At 43.5% G+C, this 15,839-nt stretch overlaps 1 protein-coding gene across 2 annotated transcripts; it reads left to right on the top strand.

Annotated features, from left to right (window-relative positions):
• Positions 1-225: 225 nt before the first annotated feature.
• Positions 226-15,773, top strand: LOC109871959 (regulator of nonsense transcripts 1). Of its 2 annotated transcripts, none has more exons than XM_031807068.1 (23): positions 226-586; positions 1,169-1,305; positions 1,426-1,515; positions 1,678-1,845; positions 2,034-2,214; positions 2,543-2,704; positions 2,827-2,911; positions 3,171-3,269; positions 3,446-3,554; positions 3,663-3,822; positions 3,922-4,040; positions 4,235-4,399; positions 4,866-4,980; positions 5,096-5,239; positions 5,900-6,113; positions 6,817-6,934; positions 7,057-7,213; positions 7,488-7,630; positions 7,901-8,075; positions 8,266-8,347; positions 8,423-8,817; positions 8,923-9,042; positions 9,197-15,773. In XM_031807068.1, exons 1-22 carry the CDS (start codon positions 419-421, stop codon positions 9,037-9,039), a joined length of 3,303 nt encoding a protein of 1,100 aa, XP_031662928.1. In that variant the 5' UTR covers positions 226-418; the 3' UTR covers positions 9,040-9,042; positions 9,197-15,773. The 2 variants fall into 2 exon arrangements, with proteins under 2 accessions (XP_031662928.1, XP_020318597.1); XM_020463008.2 differs by having other exon boundaries at positions 2,827-2,914.
• The last annotated feature ends 66 nt before the right edge of the window (positions 15,774-15,839 follow it).

Here is a 15,839-nt window from a genome sequence, read left to right as displayed (position 1 = left end):
TTCAACCCTACAGTAACTGCTCCTGTAAGTTGCTCTGGATAACAGCATCTTCTACATTACTGTACATGATAAACACATTCTGACTCTAGGCCTAATCAAGGATTGTGAAAAATATTCCCCTTTTGTGTAAACGTTATGCCATGGACACTTTGAATGTGGTTATGGCTAGAAGGGATCCAGCTTTTGTCAAATTTGACGACCTTTGATGTGCTCTTTGCATTTTGTGCTGTGTGCAAGGTGTTACGTCATTACTTCGAGTGGGAGTTGAGGCTCACGAGACGGTGTGTTCTCAGTTTATTCATGTGCTTAGGTATTTCGATATTTGTTTAAGTTTAATTTTGGCAGGGATATCTACACTTTGTTTAGTTAGCGATTGAATTTAAAATATCATTCTGAAATATCACTGTTGGTGGAGAAAATGAGTGTTGAGGCGTACGGGCCGAGCTCGCAGACTCTCACGTTCCTGGACACTGAGGAAGCGGAGCTGCTTGGAGCAGATACCCAGGGTTCGGAGTATGAGTTCACGGATTTTACCCTGCCGAGCCAGACTCAAACAGGCCAAACGCAGAGTCAGTTGGAAAATCAGGTTCGTGTCATTTTTGTTGCCTGTATGGTTTCAAACTAGCAAATAAAAACTCGCTAACAAGATACAGGGTATTGTACATACGGAACCTTGGAGATAGCTAGCCAGTGTGCTAACTATATTAGCAGAAGCAGCTATGTTAGCACAGCTAGCACGCTGGTAGCTAGCTGTATAGGTACAAAGAAAACACATGCATCTGTCTCAGAGGCCACGTAGCTGGCTAACCAGTTAACTTAGCCAGCATGTTTACATGTAATTTAGCATGCTAGTATTAGCTAATCTGTTTGTACGCGTTGTGGGATGGACACCAAGATTGTCAAGCAGCCTGTCATTTTCTTGATAACGCCATGGCACTGAGTGTAGCATTCCTAAATTCATTATCTGCCCGCGTTACATAGCAGGCATGTTAGCTAACTGCTGTGAGCTTGCTACAAGTGCATTTGATAGCTAACTAACGTTAACGTTAGTTTACTAACTGTATGTTGCACTTGTAGTTAAAACGTTATCTGTGGTGGTGTCCATTTCCAGGTTATTTACATTATTTTGCCCGCCGCTATTGAAATGAAATTTCCATGTTTTCTCCAGGTGAATGGGCCTGATGGAGTACAGCAGAATGGGGATGACCCTGTTGTGAAAGCAAGTCAACTTCTTGCAGAGTTGAACTTTGAAGAAGACGAGGAAGACAGCTATTATACTAAAGACCTCCCAGTCCATGCATGCAGGTAATGTAAATAAATATATTTTGATTGATATGCTGTCTTGCAGAGTTCATAATAAATATTTGTTTTCCTCCCTGTAAAGTTTTTACGGTTGTGACATTATCCTTGTTTTGCTTTCCCAAGTTACTGTGGCATTCACGATCCTGCTTGTGTGGTGTATTGCAACACCAGCAAGAAGTGGTTTTGCAATGGACGTGGCAATACATCTGGCAGGTAAGCTCCAAAGAACAACCAACTTAGCTAAATGTAGTTGGCGTCTATGTGGAAGACTATACACACACACAAAGTAGAATGTGAGGCACATGAGTCCCAAAGGACATTTTATAAATGTCTATCAGAAATGTTGCTAAATCTGTTCATATTTTCCTCTCTCAGCCACATTGTGAACCACCTGGTCAGAGCCAAGTCCAAGGAGGTGACTCTGCACAAGGATGGTCCTTTGGGGGAGACGGTGCTGGAGTGCTACAACTGTGGCTGTCGCAACGTCTTCCTCCTGGGGTTCATCCCTGCCAAGGCAGACTCTGTGGTGGTACTGCTTTGCAGGTAAAGCCGGTCTATGGTGTTTACTAACCATTTTTGCACCATTCTGTTTCACAATGATCAGATGTCCTATTTTTCAAAATGTTCTTGGCCCTTTTTGTACCCATAATCCAATAGCTCTCATCATTGAATCAAAGTGATTTTGTAGTGGGGTGCATTGATGGACGTATTGTTTGTGTTTGGTAATACAGGCAGCCATGTGCCAGTCAGAGCAGTCTGAAAGACATCAACTGGGACAGCTCCCAGTGGCAGCCGCTGATCCAGGACCGCTGCTTCCTGTCCTGGCTGGTTAAGATCCCCTCTGAGCAGGAGCAGCTCCGGGCCCGCCAGATCACCGCCCAGCAGATAAACAAGCTTGAGGAGCTCTGGAAGGTTCATAAACTACCTTATGGTCCTGTGTGGCTCAGTTGATAGAGCATGGTGCTAGCAACGCCAGGGCTGTAGGTTCGATTCCCACGGGGGACCAGTACTGAAAAATATGAAAATATATGCACTCACTACTGTAAGTGGCTCTGGATAAGAGCGTCAGCTAAATTACATAAATGTAAATTTAGCAAGAGTTAACCCAGTGGTTTACTGTAGGACAGTGGCCTTTTACTTTGGTCATGGAGAGCTACTGGCTTTTATTATGAATTTTATTTCTCAAATAAAGTAAGCAGTGCTCTTTATCTGTGGCTGTTGTTTGACTGGGTGTCTTCAGGAAAACCCCACAGCCACTCTGGAGGACCTGGAGAAGCCCGGCGTGGACGAGGAGCCTCAGCACGTGTTGCTGCGCTACGAGGATGCCTACCAGTACCAGAACATCTTTGGCCCCCTGGTCAAACTGGAGGCTGACTACGATAAGAAACTCAAAGAGTCCCAGGTAAGTTCTACTGTTTTCTGCTGGAGTTTTCAGGCTAGCTCCTCCTGCTTTTGGATGTCACTGTAAAGACCGTTTGGTTTTAGATGGTTAATTAATTGCCGTCTCGTCTGTTTGTTTCACAGACCCAAGACAATATTACTGTCAGGTGGGACTTGGGACTCAATAAAAAGCGGATTGCTTATTTCAGCCTTCCCAAGACGGACTCAGGTGGTAATTCATTTTTTGTTCATCAACGTCAGTGTTCACAAGTGTTCCATGTCCATTCCATTCCGGCCACAACCTCCCTCACGTTCTCACTAATGAGCATGCCGGAGTGTCTTCTAGTCTTGAGTCTGTATGTGTGTGTGTGCGATTCTAGGTTTGTATGACTAATGTCCTAAACTCTATGGATTCTAAATTGTGCTTTTCATCAGCCAATTCCCTTGTCCTTGCTGTTCTTTTTCTACTATTCACTGTATTTCTGAAGACATGCGCCTGATGCAGGGAGATGAGATTTGCCTGAGGTACAAGGGAGACCTTGCCCCACTCTGGAAAGGCATTGGACATGTCATCAAAGTCCCAGACAGTATCCTTTGTTAAAAATCATTATGCTCTTATGTTACCTTTGACTCTTCGTTACTCATTTGATTCAAATTCCAAAATGAGTTTGGGAATGATTGTCTCTCTGACCACATTGATAGCATTAGTCTCTGGAAGGAATAGGTGTTATGTGGCGTGTAGTCCTTAATCCTGTGATAATAGACTATGGCGATGAGATAGCCATTGAGCTGAGGAGCAGTGCTGGGGCCCCTGTGGAAGTACCACACAACTTCCAGGTTGACTTTGTGTGGAAGTCCACCTCCTTTGACCGGTAGGAACCTCCTGACACCAATCCATATGAAACGCAACAAATGGGTTGAGCTAGGCTTGCTTTTGGCAATGGACTTAATATTACACCCGGTTTCAAACTTTCCTCCAGGATGCAAAGTGCCCTGAAGACCTTTGCTGTGGACGAGACCTCTGTGTCCGGGTACATCTACCACAAGCTGCTGGGTCACGAGGTGGAGGATGTGGTCATCAAGTGTCAGCTGCCCAAACGCTTCACTGCCCAGGGCCTGCCTGACCTCAACCACTCACAGGTGGGTGTTACCATATGCACAAGTTATGATTAGATTTGAGTTATCCCTTCTAAAACGATATTTGCTGACAGTTTGACATTTTAAAATGTCATCACATAGGTATATGCTGTGAAGACTGTGCTGCAGCGTCCTCTCAGTCTCATCCAGGGGCCCCCTGGCACGGGGAAAACTGTCACCTCTGCCACTGTAGTGTACCACCTGGCCAGACAGGGCAACGGGTAAGATGTGTTCACTTAACCATATACAGTACTTATAAGAAAATAACTTTCACTATAAGAGTAACTACTCTGATAGTCAATCTAGTCTTGGCAGAGATCATCATTGCAAAATATATATTTTTTCTAAATTGACCAACCTAAAGGATTTATAAGCGCTCTTGTCCATCCCTAACACCAGTTGTGTGTGTCCTCAGGCCTGTGCTGGTGTGTGCTCCCAGTAACATTGCGGTGGACCAGCTGACTGAGAAGATCCACATGTCAGGTCTGAAGGTGGTGAGGCTGTCTGCCAAGAGCAGAGAGGCCATCGACTCCCCTGTGTCCTTCCTGGCTCTGCACAACCAGATCCGCAACATGGACAGGTAACCTGGGACTGCTATCGAGAGAGGAATATGGTGTCTTCATCTTATCAGGTGTCCTGCTAACTCAGGAGACAAAGGATCGATTCCACTTTTATTTTATTTTATTTGACTAGGCAAGACGGTTAAGAACAAATTCTTATTTACAATGACAGCCTACCGAGGAACAGTGGGTTAACTGCCTTGTTCAGGGGCAGAACGACAGAACCTTGTCAGCTCGGGGATTCGATCCAGCAAACTTTCAGTGACTGGCTCAACGCTCTAACCACTAGGCTACCTGCCGCCCTGGCAGAGAACTCGGCTATGGGAAATATGAGTTGCCTCAGTTTGAAAGCATGGATTCTGTTCATGTTCAGAGGCATTTTCTCTGTCTTGCAGCTTTTCTGAACTTTCATCATAGGCCACATAATTTCTCCACACTAAAGAGTACTGGTTTCTCAGTTTGTATTTTTGTTGTATCTGTATGCAGTATACCAGAGCTTCAGAAGCTCCAGCAGCTGAAGGACGAGACTGGGGAGCTGTCCTCCTCGGACGAGAAGCGCTACAGGGCCCTGAAGCGCACCGCCGAGAGGGAACTACTTATGGTAACACCTGCTCCTTTTCCACACACTCCCTTAACACAAAGTACTAAAAAGGCATAATTCCACTACTCCCTGAGGTTGATTATCACTGACCACATCTCCCATCTCTGCTCCACAGAATGCTGATGTGATCTGCTGTACCTGTGTGGGGGCAGGAGACCCCCGCCTGGCCAAGATGCAGTTCCGCTCCATCCTCATTGATGAGAGCACCCAGGCCACTGAGCCAGAGTGTATGGTGCCTGTCATACTGGGGGCCAAGCAGGTATGTCTCAGGGCAATCTCTACGATACATTATGTCCAGTCAGTTCGCTCCATGACAGGTCCCATCTTCTCTCTCTTTCTTATACAGAATGTTTATCAAAGGTTGTTGCTGAGGGAAAAGTGCAGTTACATTTATCACCTTTCTCCGGATGTTTGTGCTTGGTTGAATTTGACACTGAGACGGGCACTACTTTCTCTGAGTTGTGATATTTTTTTTATTTAACCTTTATTTAACCAGGTAGGCTAGTTGAGAACACCTTTATTTAACCAGGTAGGCTAGTTGAGAACACCTTTATTTAACCAGGTAGGCTAGTTGAGAACACCTTTATTTAACCAGGTAGGCTAGTTGAGAACAAGTTCTCATTTGCAACTGCGACATGGCCAAGATAAAGCAAAGCAGTTCGACACATACAACACAGAGTTACACATGGAATAAACAAACATACAGTAGGAAAATCTATATAGCGCATGTGCAAATGAGGTTGGATAAGAGAGGTAAGGCAATAAATAGGTCATGGTGGCAAAGTAATTACAATATAGCAAATAAACACATTCAAATGCTATGCCCAATACTAGTTCCTACACCACACAACAATGGATTTGAATTGGAATAGCCTTTCTAGTTGTACTAAATCTATGATTTCTCTCTCTTTCTCTCTAGCTGATCCTGGTGGGAGACCACTGCCAGCTGGGTCCAGTAGTGATGTGTAAGAAGGCTGCCAAGGCGGGCCTGTCCCAGTCCCTGTTTGAGCGTCTCGTGGTGCTTGGCATCAGGCCCATCCGTCTGCAGGTGCAGTACCGTATGCACCCGGCCCTCAGCGCTTTCCCCTCCAACATCTTCTACGAGGGCTCCCTGCAGAACGGAGTCACCGCAGGTAAGTTTGTGAGGAATGGAACTGGGCCAGTGTGTACACGGGTTGGTTGTTTAGCAACAAACACTGAGGCGTGCGCAACTATGGCGCAGAACAGACTGGGTTGGCATAGACTGTTGTAAACTATATTTAGTCTCCAAATTTTTATTGAAAACGTAAATGCATTTGCACAATGAGCACTTGTCTCTCAAATAGATTGTTACAGTTGCTGGTTAGCTAACTAGTGAACCATACTAGCATAGACATGACATGAGTCAAGACATGGTATCGATAACAAGATACAACGAGCTGACACGGGCCAACCATGATTTCTCACATGGAAAGCTATCTAACCGTTCAAAATCACCACACTGCCTACGCGCATCGTTTTTGGACGTTGTCAACCATCCCGTCTATAGAATTCTCGTAAATACAGGTGAGGGTTAGCTTGTCCTCCTGATGTGCTTGTCCAGCAAGAGGAGAATGGGCTCCCTGTTGTCTACAAACTGATTTGGGTAGTTTAGATCATGTCTCTAAGGAACAAGAAAACAGAACAATCATGAATTGCCTTATAACAGCCATATTTACTCAGCTTGCACCAGATGTAAAACACCCATATAAAAAGGTAATACACAACATTGGCTTAATTTACACTTAAATCTGGATTCACCTAAATGTACATTTTACTAACTCCTTTTCTTGACCCATTTTTATTTTACTTACACAGCTGACCGCATCAAGAAAGGCTTTGACTTCCAGTGGCCACAACCAGACAAGCCCATGTTCTTCTACGTGACCCTGGGCCAAGAAGAAATTGCAAGCTCTGGAACCTCTTATCTTAACAGGTATTTGACAAACTGAAGCATTTGTCATTCCAGTGCTTTTGTACACTGACCATTTATGACTCCAGTCATAAAAAGGGTATGTTTTGTGAATAAGCTTTTCTTCACTCTCTCCCGCTGTACAGAACTGAGGCTTCCAACGTGGAGAAGATCACCACCAGGCTGCTAAAGGCTGGGGCCAAGCCTGACCAGATAGGCATCATCACCCCCTACGAGGGCCAGAGGTCCTACCTGGTGCAGTACATGCAGTTCAGTGGCTCCCTCCACACCAAGCTCTACCAGGTACAAAACACAGGCTTGGCTCTACAATATGTGACCAATCTTGTTCGCTGCAGCACTCCAGTCTGTCAGTCATATTCTCACTATAATGTAGCAAGTTTGAAATATAGTTATAGCTTGAAATGGGAGTGCATAAATCTAAATAAATCAGTTTAGTAATGTGCTCATGGAATCATTCATCCAGTTTGGCCTTCACTTAAAACATTCCAATGGATGGTGGAATGGTGCGTCTATGTTAGCTTATCTAATTGCTTTCCTGTCTCTTGGCTGTCCTCAGGAGGTGGAGATAGCCAGCGTTGATGCGTTCCAGGGCAGAGAGAAGGACTTCATCATCCTGTCCTGTGTCAGAGCCAACGAGCACCAGGGCATTGGCTTCCTCAACGACCCACGCCGTCTCAACGTGGCTCTCACCAGGGCCAGGTAAACAACACATGGACCATTCTCTCTGTCTCCTGATGCTCAACAGATAACAAGAAAATCGCAGCATTATCCTGTCTTTCACGTTTTGCAAGACTATTTTAATATTTGTATTTGGAATTATGTCAACAATTTCTAAATCCTCAGAGCAAAATGTCATTACTCGGGCTGAAACACTGTCACACTGCAAAGAGAAATGATTTACATCATATTTTCTATATCTGTGAAGGAAGTGTTTCTAAGGAACTATGTCCTATTTGTGTGTGTGTATAGGTATGGGGTTATCATCGTGGGCAACCCCAAGGCCCTGTCTAAGCAGCCTCTGTGGAACCACCTACTCAACTACTATAAGGAGCAGAAGGTTCTGGTGGAGGGACCCCTCAACAACCTGAGGGAGAGCCTCATGCAGTTCAGCAAGCCCCGCAAGCTGGTCAACGCCATCAACCCTGTGAGTCGTCCCCCCCCTAAACCCATGTGTGTTGGATTATGTACAACTTTATGTAGTGCGTGGTGTTTACTTTCATGATTTTACTTTGCCAGTAGACCATTATAAAAATATGTGCATAGGCTACTGTGTGTGTGTGTGTGTGTGTGTGTTAGACTTACTGAAATGTTTGTTTCATGTGTGGGTTCTTCAGGGGGGCCGTTTCATGAGCACAGCCATGTATGATGCAAGGGAGGCTCTTATTCCTGGATCTGTGTATGACCGCAGCAGCACTGGTGAGAGACTGTCAAACTGTAAACTTGTCTCTTTGCCTGTTTTGCCATTGTTCAATATGTTTTCTTTTCTTCTAGGACGTTCATCCAACATGTACTTCCAGACCCACGACCAGATCGGCATGATTGGTCCGGGCCCCATGGCCTCCATGAACATTCCCTTCAACCTGGTCATGCCCCCCATGCCGCCGCCAGGCTACCTGGGCCAGGTCCACTGCCCCCCAGCAGGCCGTGGTGGAGGTATGAAGGGTAAGGCGGGCGGCGGAGGGGTGCGAGGTGGGCGCCAGCGGAGCCGTGGCATGGGGAACCACGGCGGGGGCAGCGGGCAGCACGGCCTCATGAGTGGCAGCCAGGCCAGCCAGGACCTGGGCTCCCAGCCCTTCTCCCAGGGACCCCTCACACAGGGCTACATCACCATGAGCCAGCCTTCCCAGATGAGCCAGCCTGGCCTCTCCCAGCCTGAACTCTCTCAGGTAAAGCAGAAGAACGTTTACATTTGTTTCTCATGGCAGACATTCTTGCTCTGACAGACATGTACATGCAGGCTAAAAGCTTCTCCTTTGTTGTTTTTCTTACAGGACAGCTACCTTGGCGATGAGTTCAAGTCCCAGATTGACGTGGCCCTCTCCCAAGACTCCACCTACCAAGGGGAAAGAGCTTATCAACATGGTGTGACTGGACTGTCCCAGTACTAGAGTGTAAGAGACTACATTGGAACTTTTTGCTCTATATTCTATGAGCTAAGCCAACTGTTGCTGTAGTAATATCAGGTGGAGTAAATAGGATACCAGAAGCTATTTTATATGTCTTTGTCAGGGTATAAAAGTAATCTTTGTTTTATTTGACTCTTAGGTTGTGGGAAAAGGAGCTAGGCCTGTGCTGAGCTTAGTTCGTCGCCATTTTAATCTGGGTAATATCAAAAAAAGAACATATGGATACCCGTTTTCCACTGCTACAACTGAAGCACCACTGTGTGAAAGCAACAGGAGAGAGACCGAGAGAAACCAACCAATCACAAGAGTGAGAGAAAAATGGGGGTAGAGCTGGACAGGACAAGAGCGAGGAGGAGGGAGAGAGAAGGCGCTGCTCGCACACGGAGAAAAGGAGAAGCAGCATACGTTGGGGTAGCAGCGTCAGAGTGACAAGCCCTTTGATGATGAGTCGAGGGGTGAAAGGTCATGGATCCTCAATGGGGTCACATCAGTTGGCTGAGGACATTGTTCTCGGAGCAGAGAGACTGAGAAGAGTTCTCACACAACCCTCCAACCTCACTCTACAAAACCGTCTCCTGCCAGCTAGCGAGGGGAAAAAGGGGCCGAAACTCTTGAAGCAGTCAGTCGATTTGGGAAAATTTCTAACCTCAAAGTTGATCCGTGCTCATGCTCTGCATTTGAACATGTTTGAGCGAGAGGTGAGAGGTTTTGGGCAGACCAAGAATGGTCTTGTTGAACGTCTCAAACGGAATCAAATGGTGCAGGAGTCGGAAGAATACTGACCATTCATCTTTTTCAACTTTGAGTTGGAAAGTTTTCTACATGAGGTCTGTTGTTGCAGAGGTTTTGAAAGCTGGTGAATTTCACTGGCTTTCCGCTCTGGTCTTTCTGAAGGATAAGTGGTGGAATGGCTCTTGAAACAATTAAAGGAAACATTATTGTCTCGAGATCTGAAGTGGTGGACTTGAAAGATCTGTAGTTTGCGAGACAGGTTTTTGTTTTTTTCTTAAGTCTATCTGTAGTACAAAAAGGAGAGTAAAAAGAATACCATAACCAATTTATTGTAATCGAAAAAGCAGTCCTCACTTGCTCTTTAAAATGACCTCCAAATTATTACTTTAAAATTAGTCACAGCTTCACAGACATGAAATGCCACAAAGAAAGCACTTGTAGAATGCACATATCATTTGCATGGCTACATGGCTAATTGATTAATCCACATTAAGCAGAGAAGTTATCCCTAGAGACCCAAGTTTAAACATGAAATTATGTATTAAATCATGTTTTACTTTGTTGGTCAACAACTCATAAGAGGTGTTGCAAGGGAACAAGAATGTATGTTCAGAGAGGTTATAGTAATGAAAAGTGTGAATACTACTGGGATTAGACTCCGCAGTATTCACAAGTGGAAGTCTGGACCTGACTACTGAGGAAGGTTAGAAGCCTCTGGCAACTGCTAAATGTAGGTATTCAGTACTGGCTGTCATTGGCCCATGTGAAAATGATAACTGAATGAAGGTTATGAACTCACTTAAAAATATAAATACATAATTTCTGACCATACCTTGATGAGTTTGTTGACCGAAGGGAGGCATTTCTGTCAGTATGTGGCAGAGCATGAGAATAAATATTTGTATGTTGGTGTTGTAGCTACTTTTATATTTAGTGCCCATGAAAGGTTATGGTGTAGATTTGTGTAGCCCCCACCACAGATCTAGTCTCAAACCTGACCCTAGGCAAACCAGTGGGTACGTTCCTTTGCTGATGCAGGCCAGATCGTTATATACAGATAGATAGATAGCAATCTCGTCCCTGACGACATAGTCGAGGACGTGCCATGCAACCAATGGTTGATGCATGCAATGTCTGAGCAGGGGAACGTGACTAGGGTCTGGTTTCTATTCTCGTGTTCCCCTGGTCAGACATTGATACGTGCAATCAGTGGTTGCGTGCCCTGTCATCAACTATGTCATTAACTGACAGATTGCTATAACATGTGTGGTTAGCTTTAAATGCCATCAACGCCTGGGCACAGGAACGCCCCCGATGATGGACTCTTTTAGCATAGAGGAACTGTCACTACCTACACTATATTTCCAGCAGTCTGTGGACACCGATTCAAATGAGTGGATTCGGCTATTTCAGCCCCATCTGTTACTGAGGGGTATATACAATAGAGTACACAGCCATGCAATCTCCATAGACAAACATTGGCAATAGAATGACCTTACTGAAATGCTAAGTGAATTTCAATGTGGCACTGTCATAGGATGCCACCTTTCCAACAAGTCAGTTTGTCAAATTCCTGCCCTGCTAGAGCTTCCCCAGTCAATTGTAAATGCTGTTATTGTGAAGTGGAAACGTCTAGGAGTAACAACGACTCAGCCGCAAAGTGGTAGGCCACACAAGCTCACAGAACGGGACCGCTGAGTGCTGAAGGGCGTAGCTTGTAAAATTAGTCTGTCCTCGGTTGCAACACATAGTTCCAAACAACCCCTGGAAGCAACATCAGCGCAAGAACTGTTCGTCGGGAGCTTAATGAAATGGGTTTCCATGGCCGAGCAACCGCTCACAAGCCTAAGATCACCATGCGCAATGCCAAGCGTTGGCTGGAGTGGTGTAAAGCTCGCTGTCATTGGACTCTGGAGTAGTGGAAATGCGTTCTCTGGAATGATGAATCACGCTTCACCATCTGGCAGTCCGACGGAAGAATCTGGGTTTGGCGAATGCCAGGAGAAAGCTACCTGCCCCAATGCATAGTGCCAACTGTAAAGTTTGGTAGAGGAAAAATAATGGTTGGGCTGTTTTTCATGGTTTCAACTAGGCCCCTTAGTACAATGACATTCTAGATGATTCTGGACTTCCAACTTCGTGGCAACAGCATGACAATTCCCCCTTGCACAATACGAGGTCCATTCAGAAATAGTTTGTCCATCAGTGTGGAAGAACTTGACTGGCCTGCACAGAGGCCTGACCTCAACCCCATCGAACACCTTTGGGATGAATTGGAACGCCAACTGCGAGCCAGGCCTAAACGCCCAACATCAGTGCCGGACCTCACTATGCTATTGTGGCTGAATGGAAGCAAGTCCCCGCCCGCAGTAATGTTCCAAGGAAACCTTTCCAGAAGAGAGTAGGCTGTTATAGCAGCAAAGGGGGGGACCAACTCCATATTAATGCCCATGATTTTTTGAATGATGAGCAGGTGTCCACATACATTTGGTAATGTAGTGTAAGGGAAAAAATATTTTCCAGGGACTCTCCCAACAAACAACGAGGCAGACATGCCAGAACGTTGCGATTCTAAACTAAAGTTTGTAGGCAAAACTTTTGCAGGGGTTTTATTGAAGGTAGTTTATGCAAACTAGCCACTTGCTAAATGCACTCATTAAAAATAACTTCTGTGATCTCTAGATACTTTTTTGTATTTTATCTAAGTGGATAAAGTAGTGACGTAGTTCCATTATGCCAAGAGTCCATACTTTAAACCAGATCCTAGTCACTGTGTTGCCTAGGGTTGTGTTTTCAAGCCTACCCCCCCCCCCCCCCCCCCCCAAAAATGTATTTGGTAGATTGCGAGAACACTTTTTTCCGGTTGAAGTTGAAATTTTACTTTCCCCTTTTGAATGTCCTTTTTAATTTTGATAAAACTACCAATACATAAATCTTCAAACATGTAGTAGACCTACTACCCTGTCACATGGAGAATCATTGATGCACAGTGCCTTCAGAAAGTATTCATACCTCTTATTCCATTTAGTTGTATTTATTAAGGATCCCCATCAGTTCCTGCCAAGGTAGAGGCTACTCTTCCTGGGGTCCAGAAACAGTAAAATACAATTTAAAATATTACATAACATTTCATAACACTTTTCACAACACATTAAATGTGTGCCCTCAGGCCACTACTCTACTAACATATATCTACAATACAACATCCATGTGTACAGTCCCCACTGTTCCATAAGGTGTATTTTTCTGTTTTTTAAATCTGATTCTACTGCTTGCATCAGTTACCTGATGTGGAATAGAGTTCCATGTAGTCATGGCTCTATGGATTTTGGGATTGTGAAGAGACCTCTGGTTGCATGTCTTGTGGGATATGCATGGGTGTGCATTCAGCATGTCAATACTTCTTACAAAAACAAATAGTGATTGACTAAATCTTTCCAACTTTGAGCCATGAGAGATTGACATGCATATTATTGTTAGCTCTCTGTGTACATTTAAGGGCCACCCATGCTGCACTGTTCTGAGCCAATTGTAAATCCTTCTTTGTGGCACCTGACCACACGACTTGACAGTAGTCCAGGTGAGACACAACTAGGGTCTGTAGGACCTGCCTTGTTGATAGTTAAGAAGACAGACATCTCCCCATCTTAGGTACCGTTGCATCAACATGTTTTGACCATGACAGTTTACAATCCAGGGTTACTCCAAGCAGTTTAGTCTCCTCAACTTGATAAAATTCCACATTATTCATTACAAGATTTAGTTGATGTTTAGTGTCCCAAATACAATGTTTTTAGTTTTAGAAATATTTAGGACTAACTTGAATTGTACAATATTTGTACATTACTTCTAAAATTCTCAACCTCTAGCAATGATCAACAACCAACTTGACAGACAGCCATTTTCAAGTCTTGTCATAGATTGTTAAGCTGATTCAAAGTCAAACATTCAATGTCATCTTGGTAAGCAAACCCCAGTGTATATTTGGCCTTGTATTTTAGGTTATTGTCCTGCTGGAAGGTGAATTCGTCTCCCAGTGTCTGTTGGAAAGAAGACTGAACCAGGTTTTCCTCTTTGATTTTGCATGTTCTTAACTATATTGTAAATTATCCCCCCAAAAACTTCCCTAATCTTTGCTGATGACAAGCATACCCATAACATAACGCAGCCACCACCATGCTTGAACATATGGAGAGTGGTACTCAGTAATGTGTTGTATTGGATTTGCCCCAAACACAACGCTTTGTATTCGGGACAAAGTTAATTTCTTTAACACACTTTTTTGCAGTTTTACTTTAGTGCCTTATTGCAAACAGGATGCATGTTTTGTGATATTTTTAATTCTGTACAGGTAAAAAAAAAAAAAAAAAAAAACTGTCATTTAGGTTAGTATTGTGTGTAACTACAATGTTGACCTGAGGATGGATTTCACAGCCATTAAACTCTTAACTGTTTAAAGTCACCATTGGTCTCACGTTGAAATCCCTGAATGGTTTCCTTACTCTCCGGCATCTGAGTTAGGAAGGACGCCTGCATCTTTGTAGTGACTGGGTGTATTGATACACCATCCAAAGCGTGTAATTATTAACTTCACCATGCTCAAAGGGATATTCTATTTCTGCTTATTTAATTTTTTGACCCATCTACCAATAGTTGCCCTTCTTTGCGAGGCATTGGAAAACCTCCCCTGGTCTTTATGGTTGAATCTGCGCTTGAAATTCACTGCTTGACTGAGAGCCCTTACAATGATCTGTATGTGTGGGGTACAGAGATGATAAACACTATTATTGCACACAGTGATTTTTACTCCTGAACTTATTTAGTCTTGCCGTAAAAAAGGGGTTGAATACTTGTTTACTCAAGACATTTCAGCTTTTCATTTTTTATTATTTTGTATTTAAAAAATTAAGTAAATCCACTTTGACATTATGGGGAATTGTATGTAGGCCAGTGGCACAATCTCAATTTTAATATTTTCAATTCAGGCTCTAACACAACAAAATGTGATTACTTTCTGAAGGCACTGTAATTTGTATCATTGATGGTAAAATTTCTCACGTGTAAAAGTTGTATTTTGTGATAATCCTACTTGTCACTTCCCTGCTATGTTGAGTTTTAGGTCTGAAATCTTTCATTCTGTAATTCTGAATTGTATGTAACCATCACTCGTGATTCATTACGGTACCCTCCATTCCATGTGTGATAGTGTCATCTGACAATTTTTATGTCATTTTGCTGAGTCGTGTTAGGCTATGATTTTCAGAAGTCATTGTCGTATGCTAATGTGGTTAAACATTTTCTGTTATGAACACCTGTGGAAAGACATTTTAAGATGTTACCCATTCTGACTAAATGTGTTTACCTATCCATATCTTCTAGACATTAACCACATCCCTCCAAATACATTTTGAAAATGTGTTATTTCTGACAGCGTTCCCTATTTGACAACCTGTGCATGTGCTGTTCGTTAGTACACCTCAATTATCAGGTTTCATCACTAAACATTCATGTATCTTTATGAAATTAGCCTAATGTTTCAAAAGGGGAACTCTTGAAGAGAAAATAAACTGCTGCTGCAATACAACTAAATGGTTAGGGTATGAAATGAGTTCAAGTAGATTAAATATTGGTCCACTACAAATGGTAACTGATCTTTGCTCATCTTCAAATATCGTTCAAACAAAACCCCACTCTTGAGTGTCTCATGGGTTACAGGGATTTTGGAATGCCAAGAACCTTCAATTAGGAAACAAAATAGTCTAGATTTGTCCTCTTTCTCCCCCCATAGCTCGTGTCATCCTAGTATCATTTATTTTCATTATTTGCTTCTGCAGGGTTTTACTTTGGAGTGAAGTGATGTTTCTTTCTTCTTGGAAATTGCTTGATTATGATTCTAGTTATTTGGTCATCTGTTATACTCTCACTGAAATGTCATCCTTGTAACATCTTTGAAAAAAATAAAGGTTTCTTTTCACTCATTTTAAGTGATGGACAATTGAACTTGTTTTTGATAAATGACAGGAATGATGATTAACTCGACTACTAGCACT

This window comes from Oncorhynchus kisutch, linkage group LG27 (assembly GCF_002021735.2).
Source record: "Oncorhynchus kisutch isolate 150728-3 linkage group LG27, Okis_V2, whole genome shotgun sequence".
Classification (NCBI taxonomy): domain Eukaryota; kingdom Metazoa; phylum Chordata; class Actinopteri; order Salmoniformes; family Salmonidae; genus Oncorhynchus; species Oncorhynchus kisutch.
The sequence above is the reverse complement of the archived record's forward strand: the minus strand, read 5'-3'. Positions and strand labels throughout refer to the sequence as shown.

Excerpts from the sequence above, each read along its gene's own strand:
- LOC109871959 (XM_020463008.2), top strand. The coding sequence starts at position 419 with ATGAGTGTTGAGGCGTACGGGCCGAGCTCGCAGACTCTCACGTTCCTG. Across the intron at positions 2,915-3,170 it reads TCCCAAGACGGACTCAGGTG|ACATGCGCCTGATGCAGGGA; the intron begins GTAATTCATTTT and ends GTATTTCTGAAG. Across the intron at positions 3,270-3,445 it reads TGTCATCAAAGTCCCAGACA|ACTATGGCGATGAGATAGCC; the intron begins GTATCCTTTGTT and ends CTGTGATAATAG.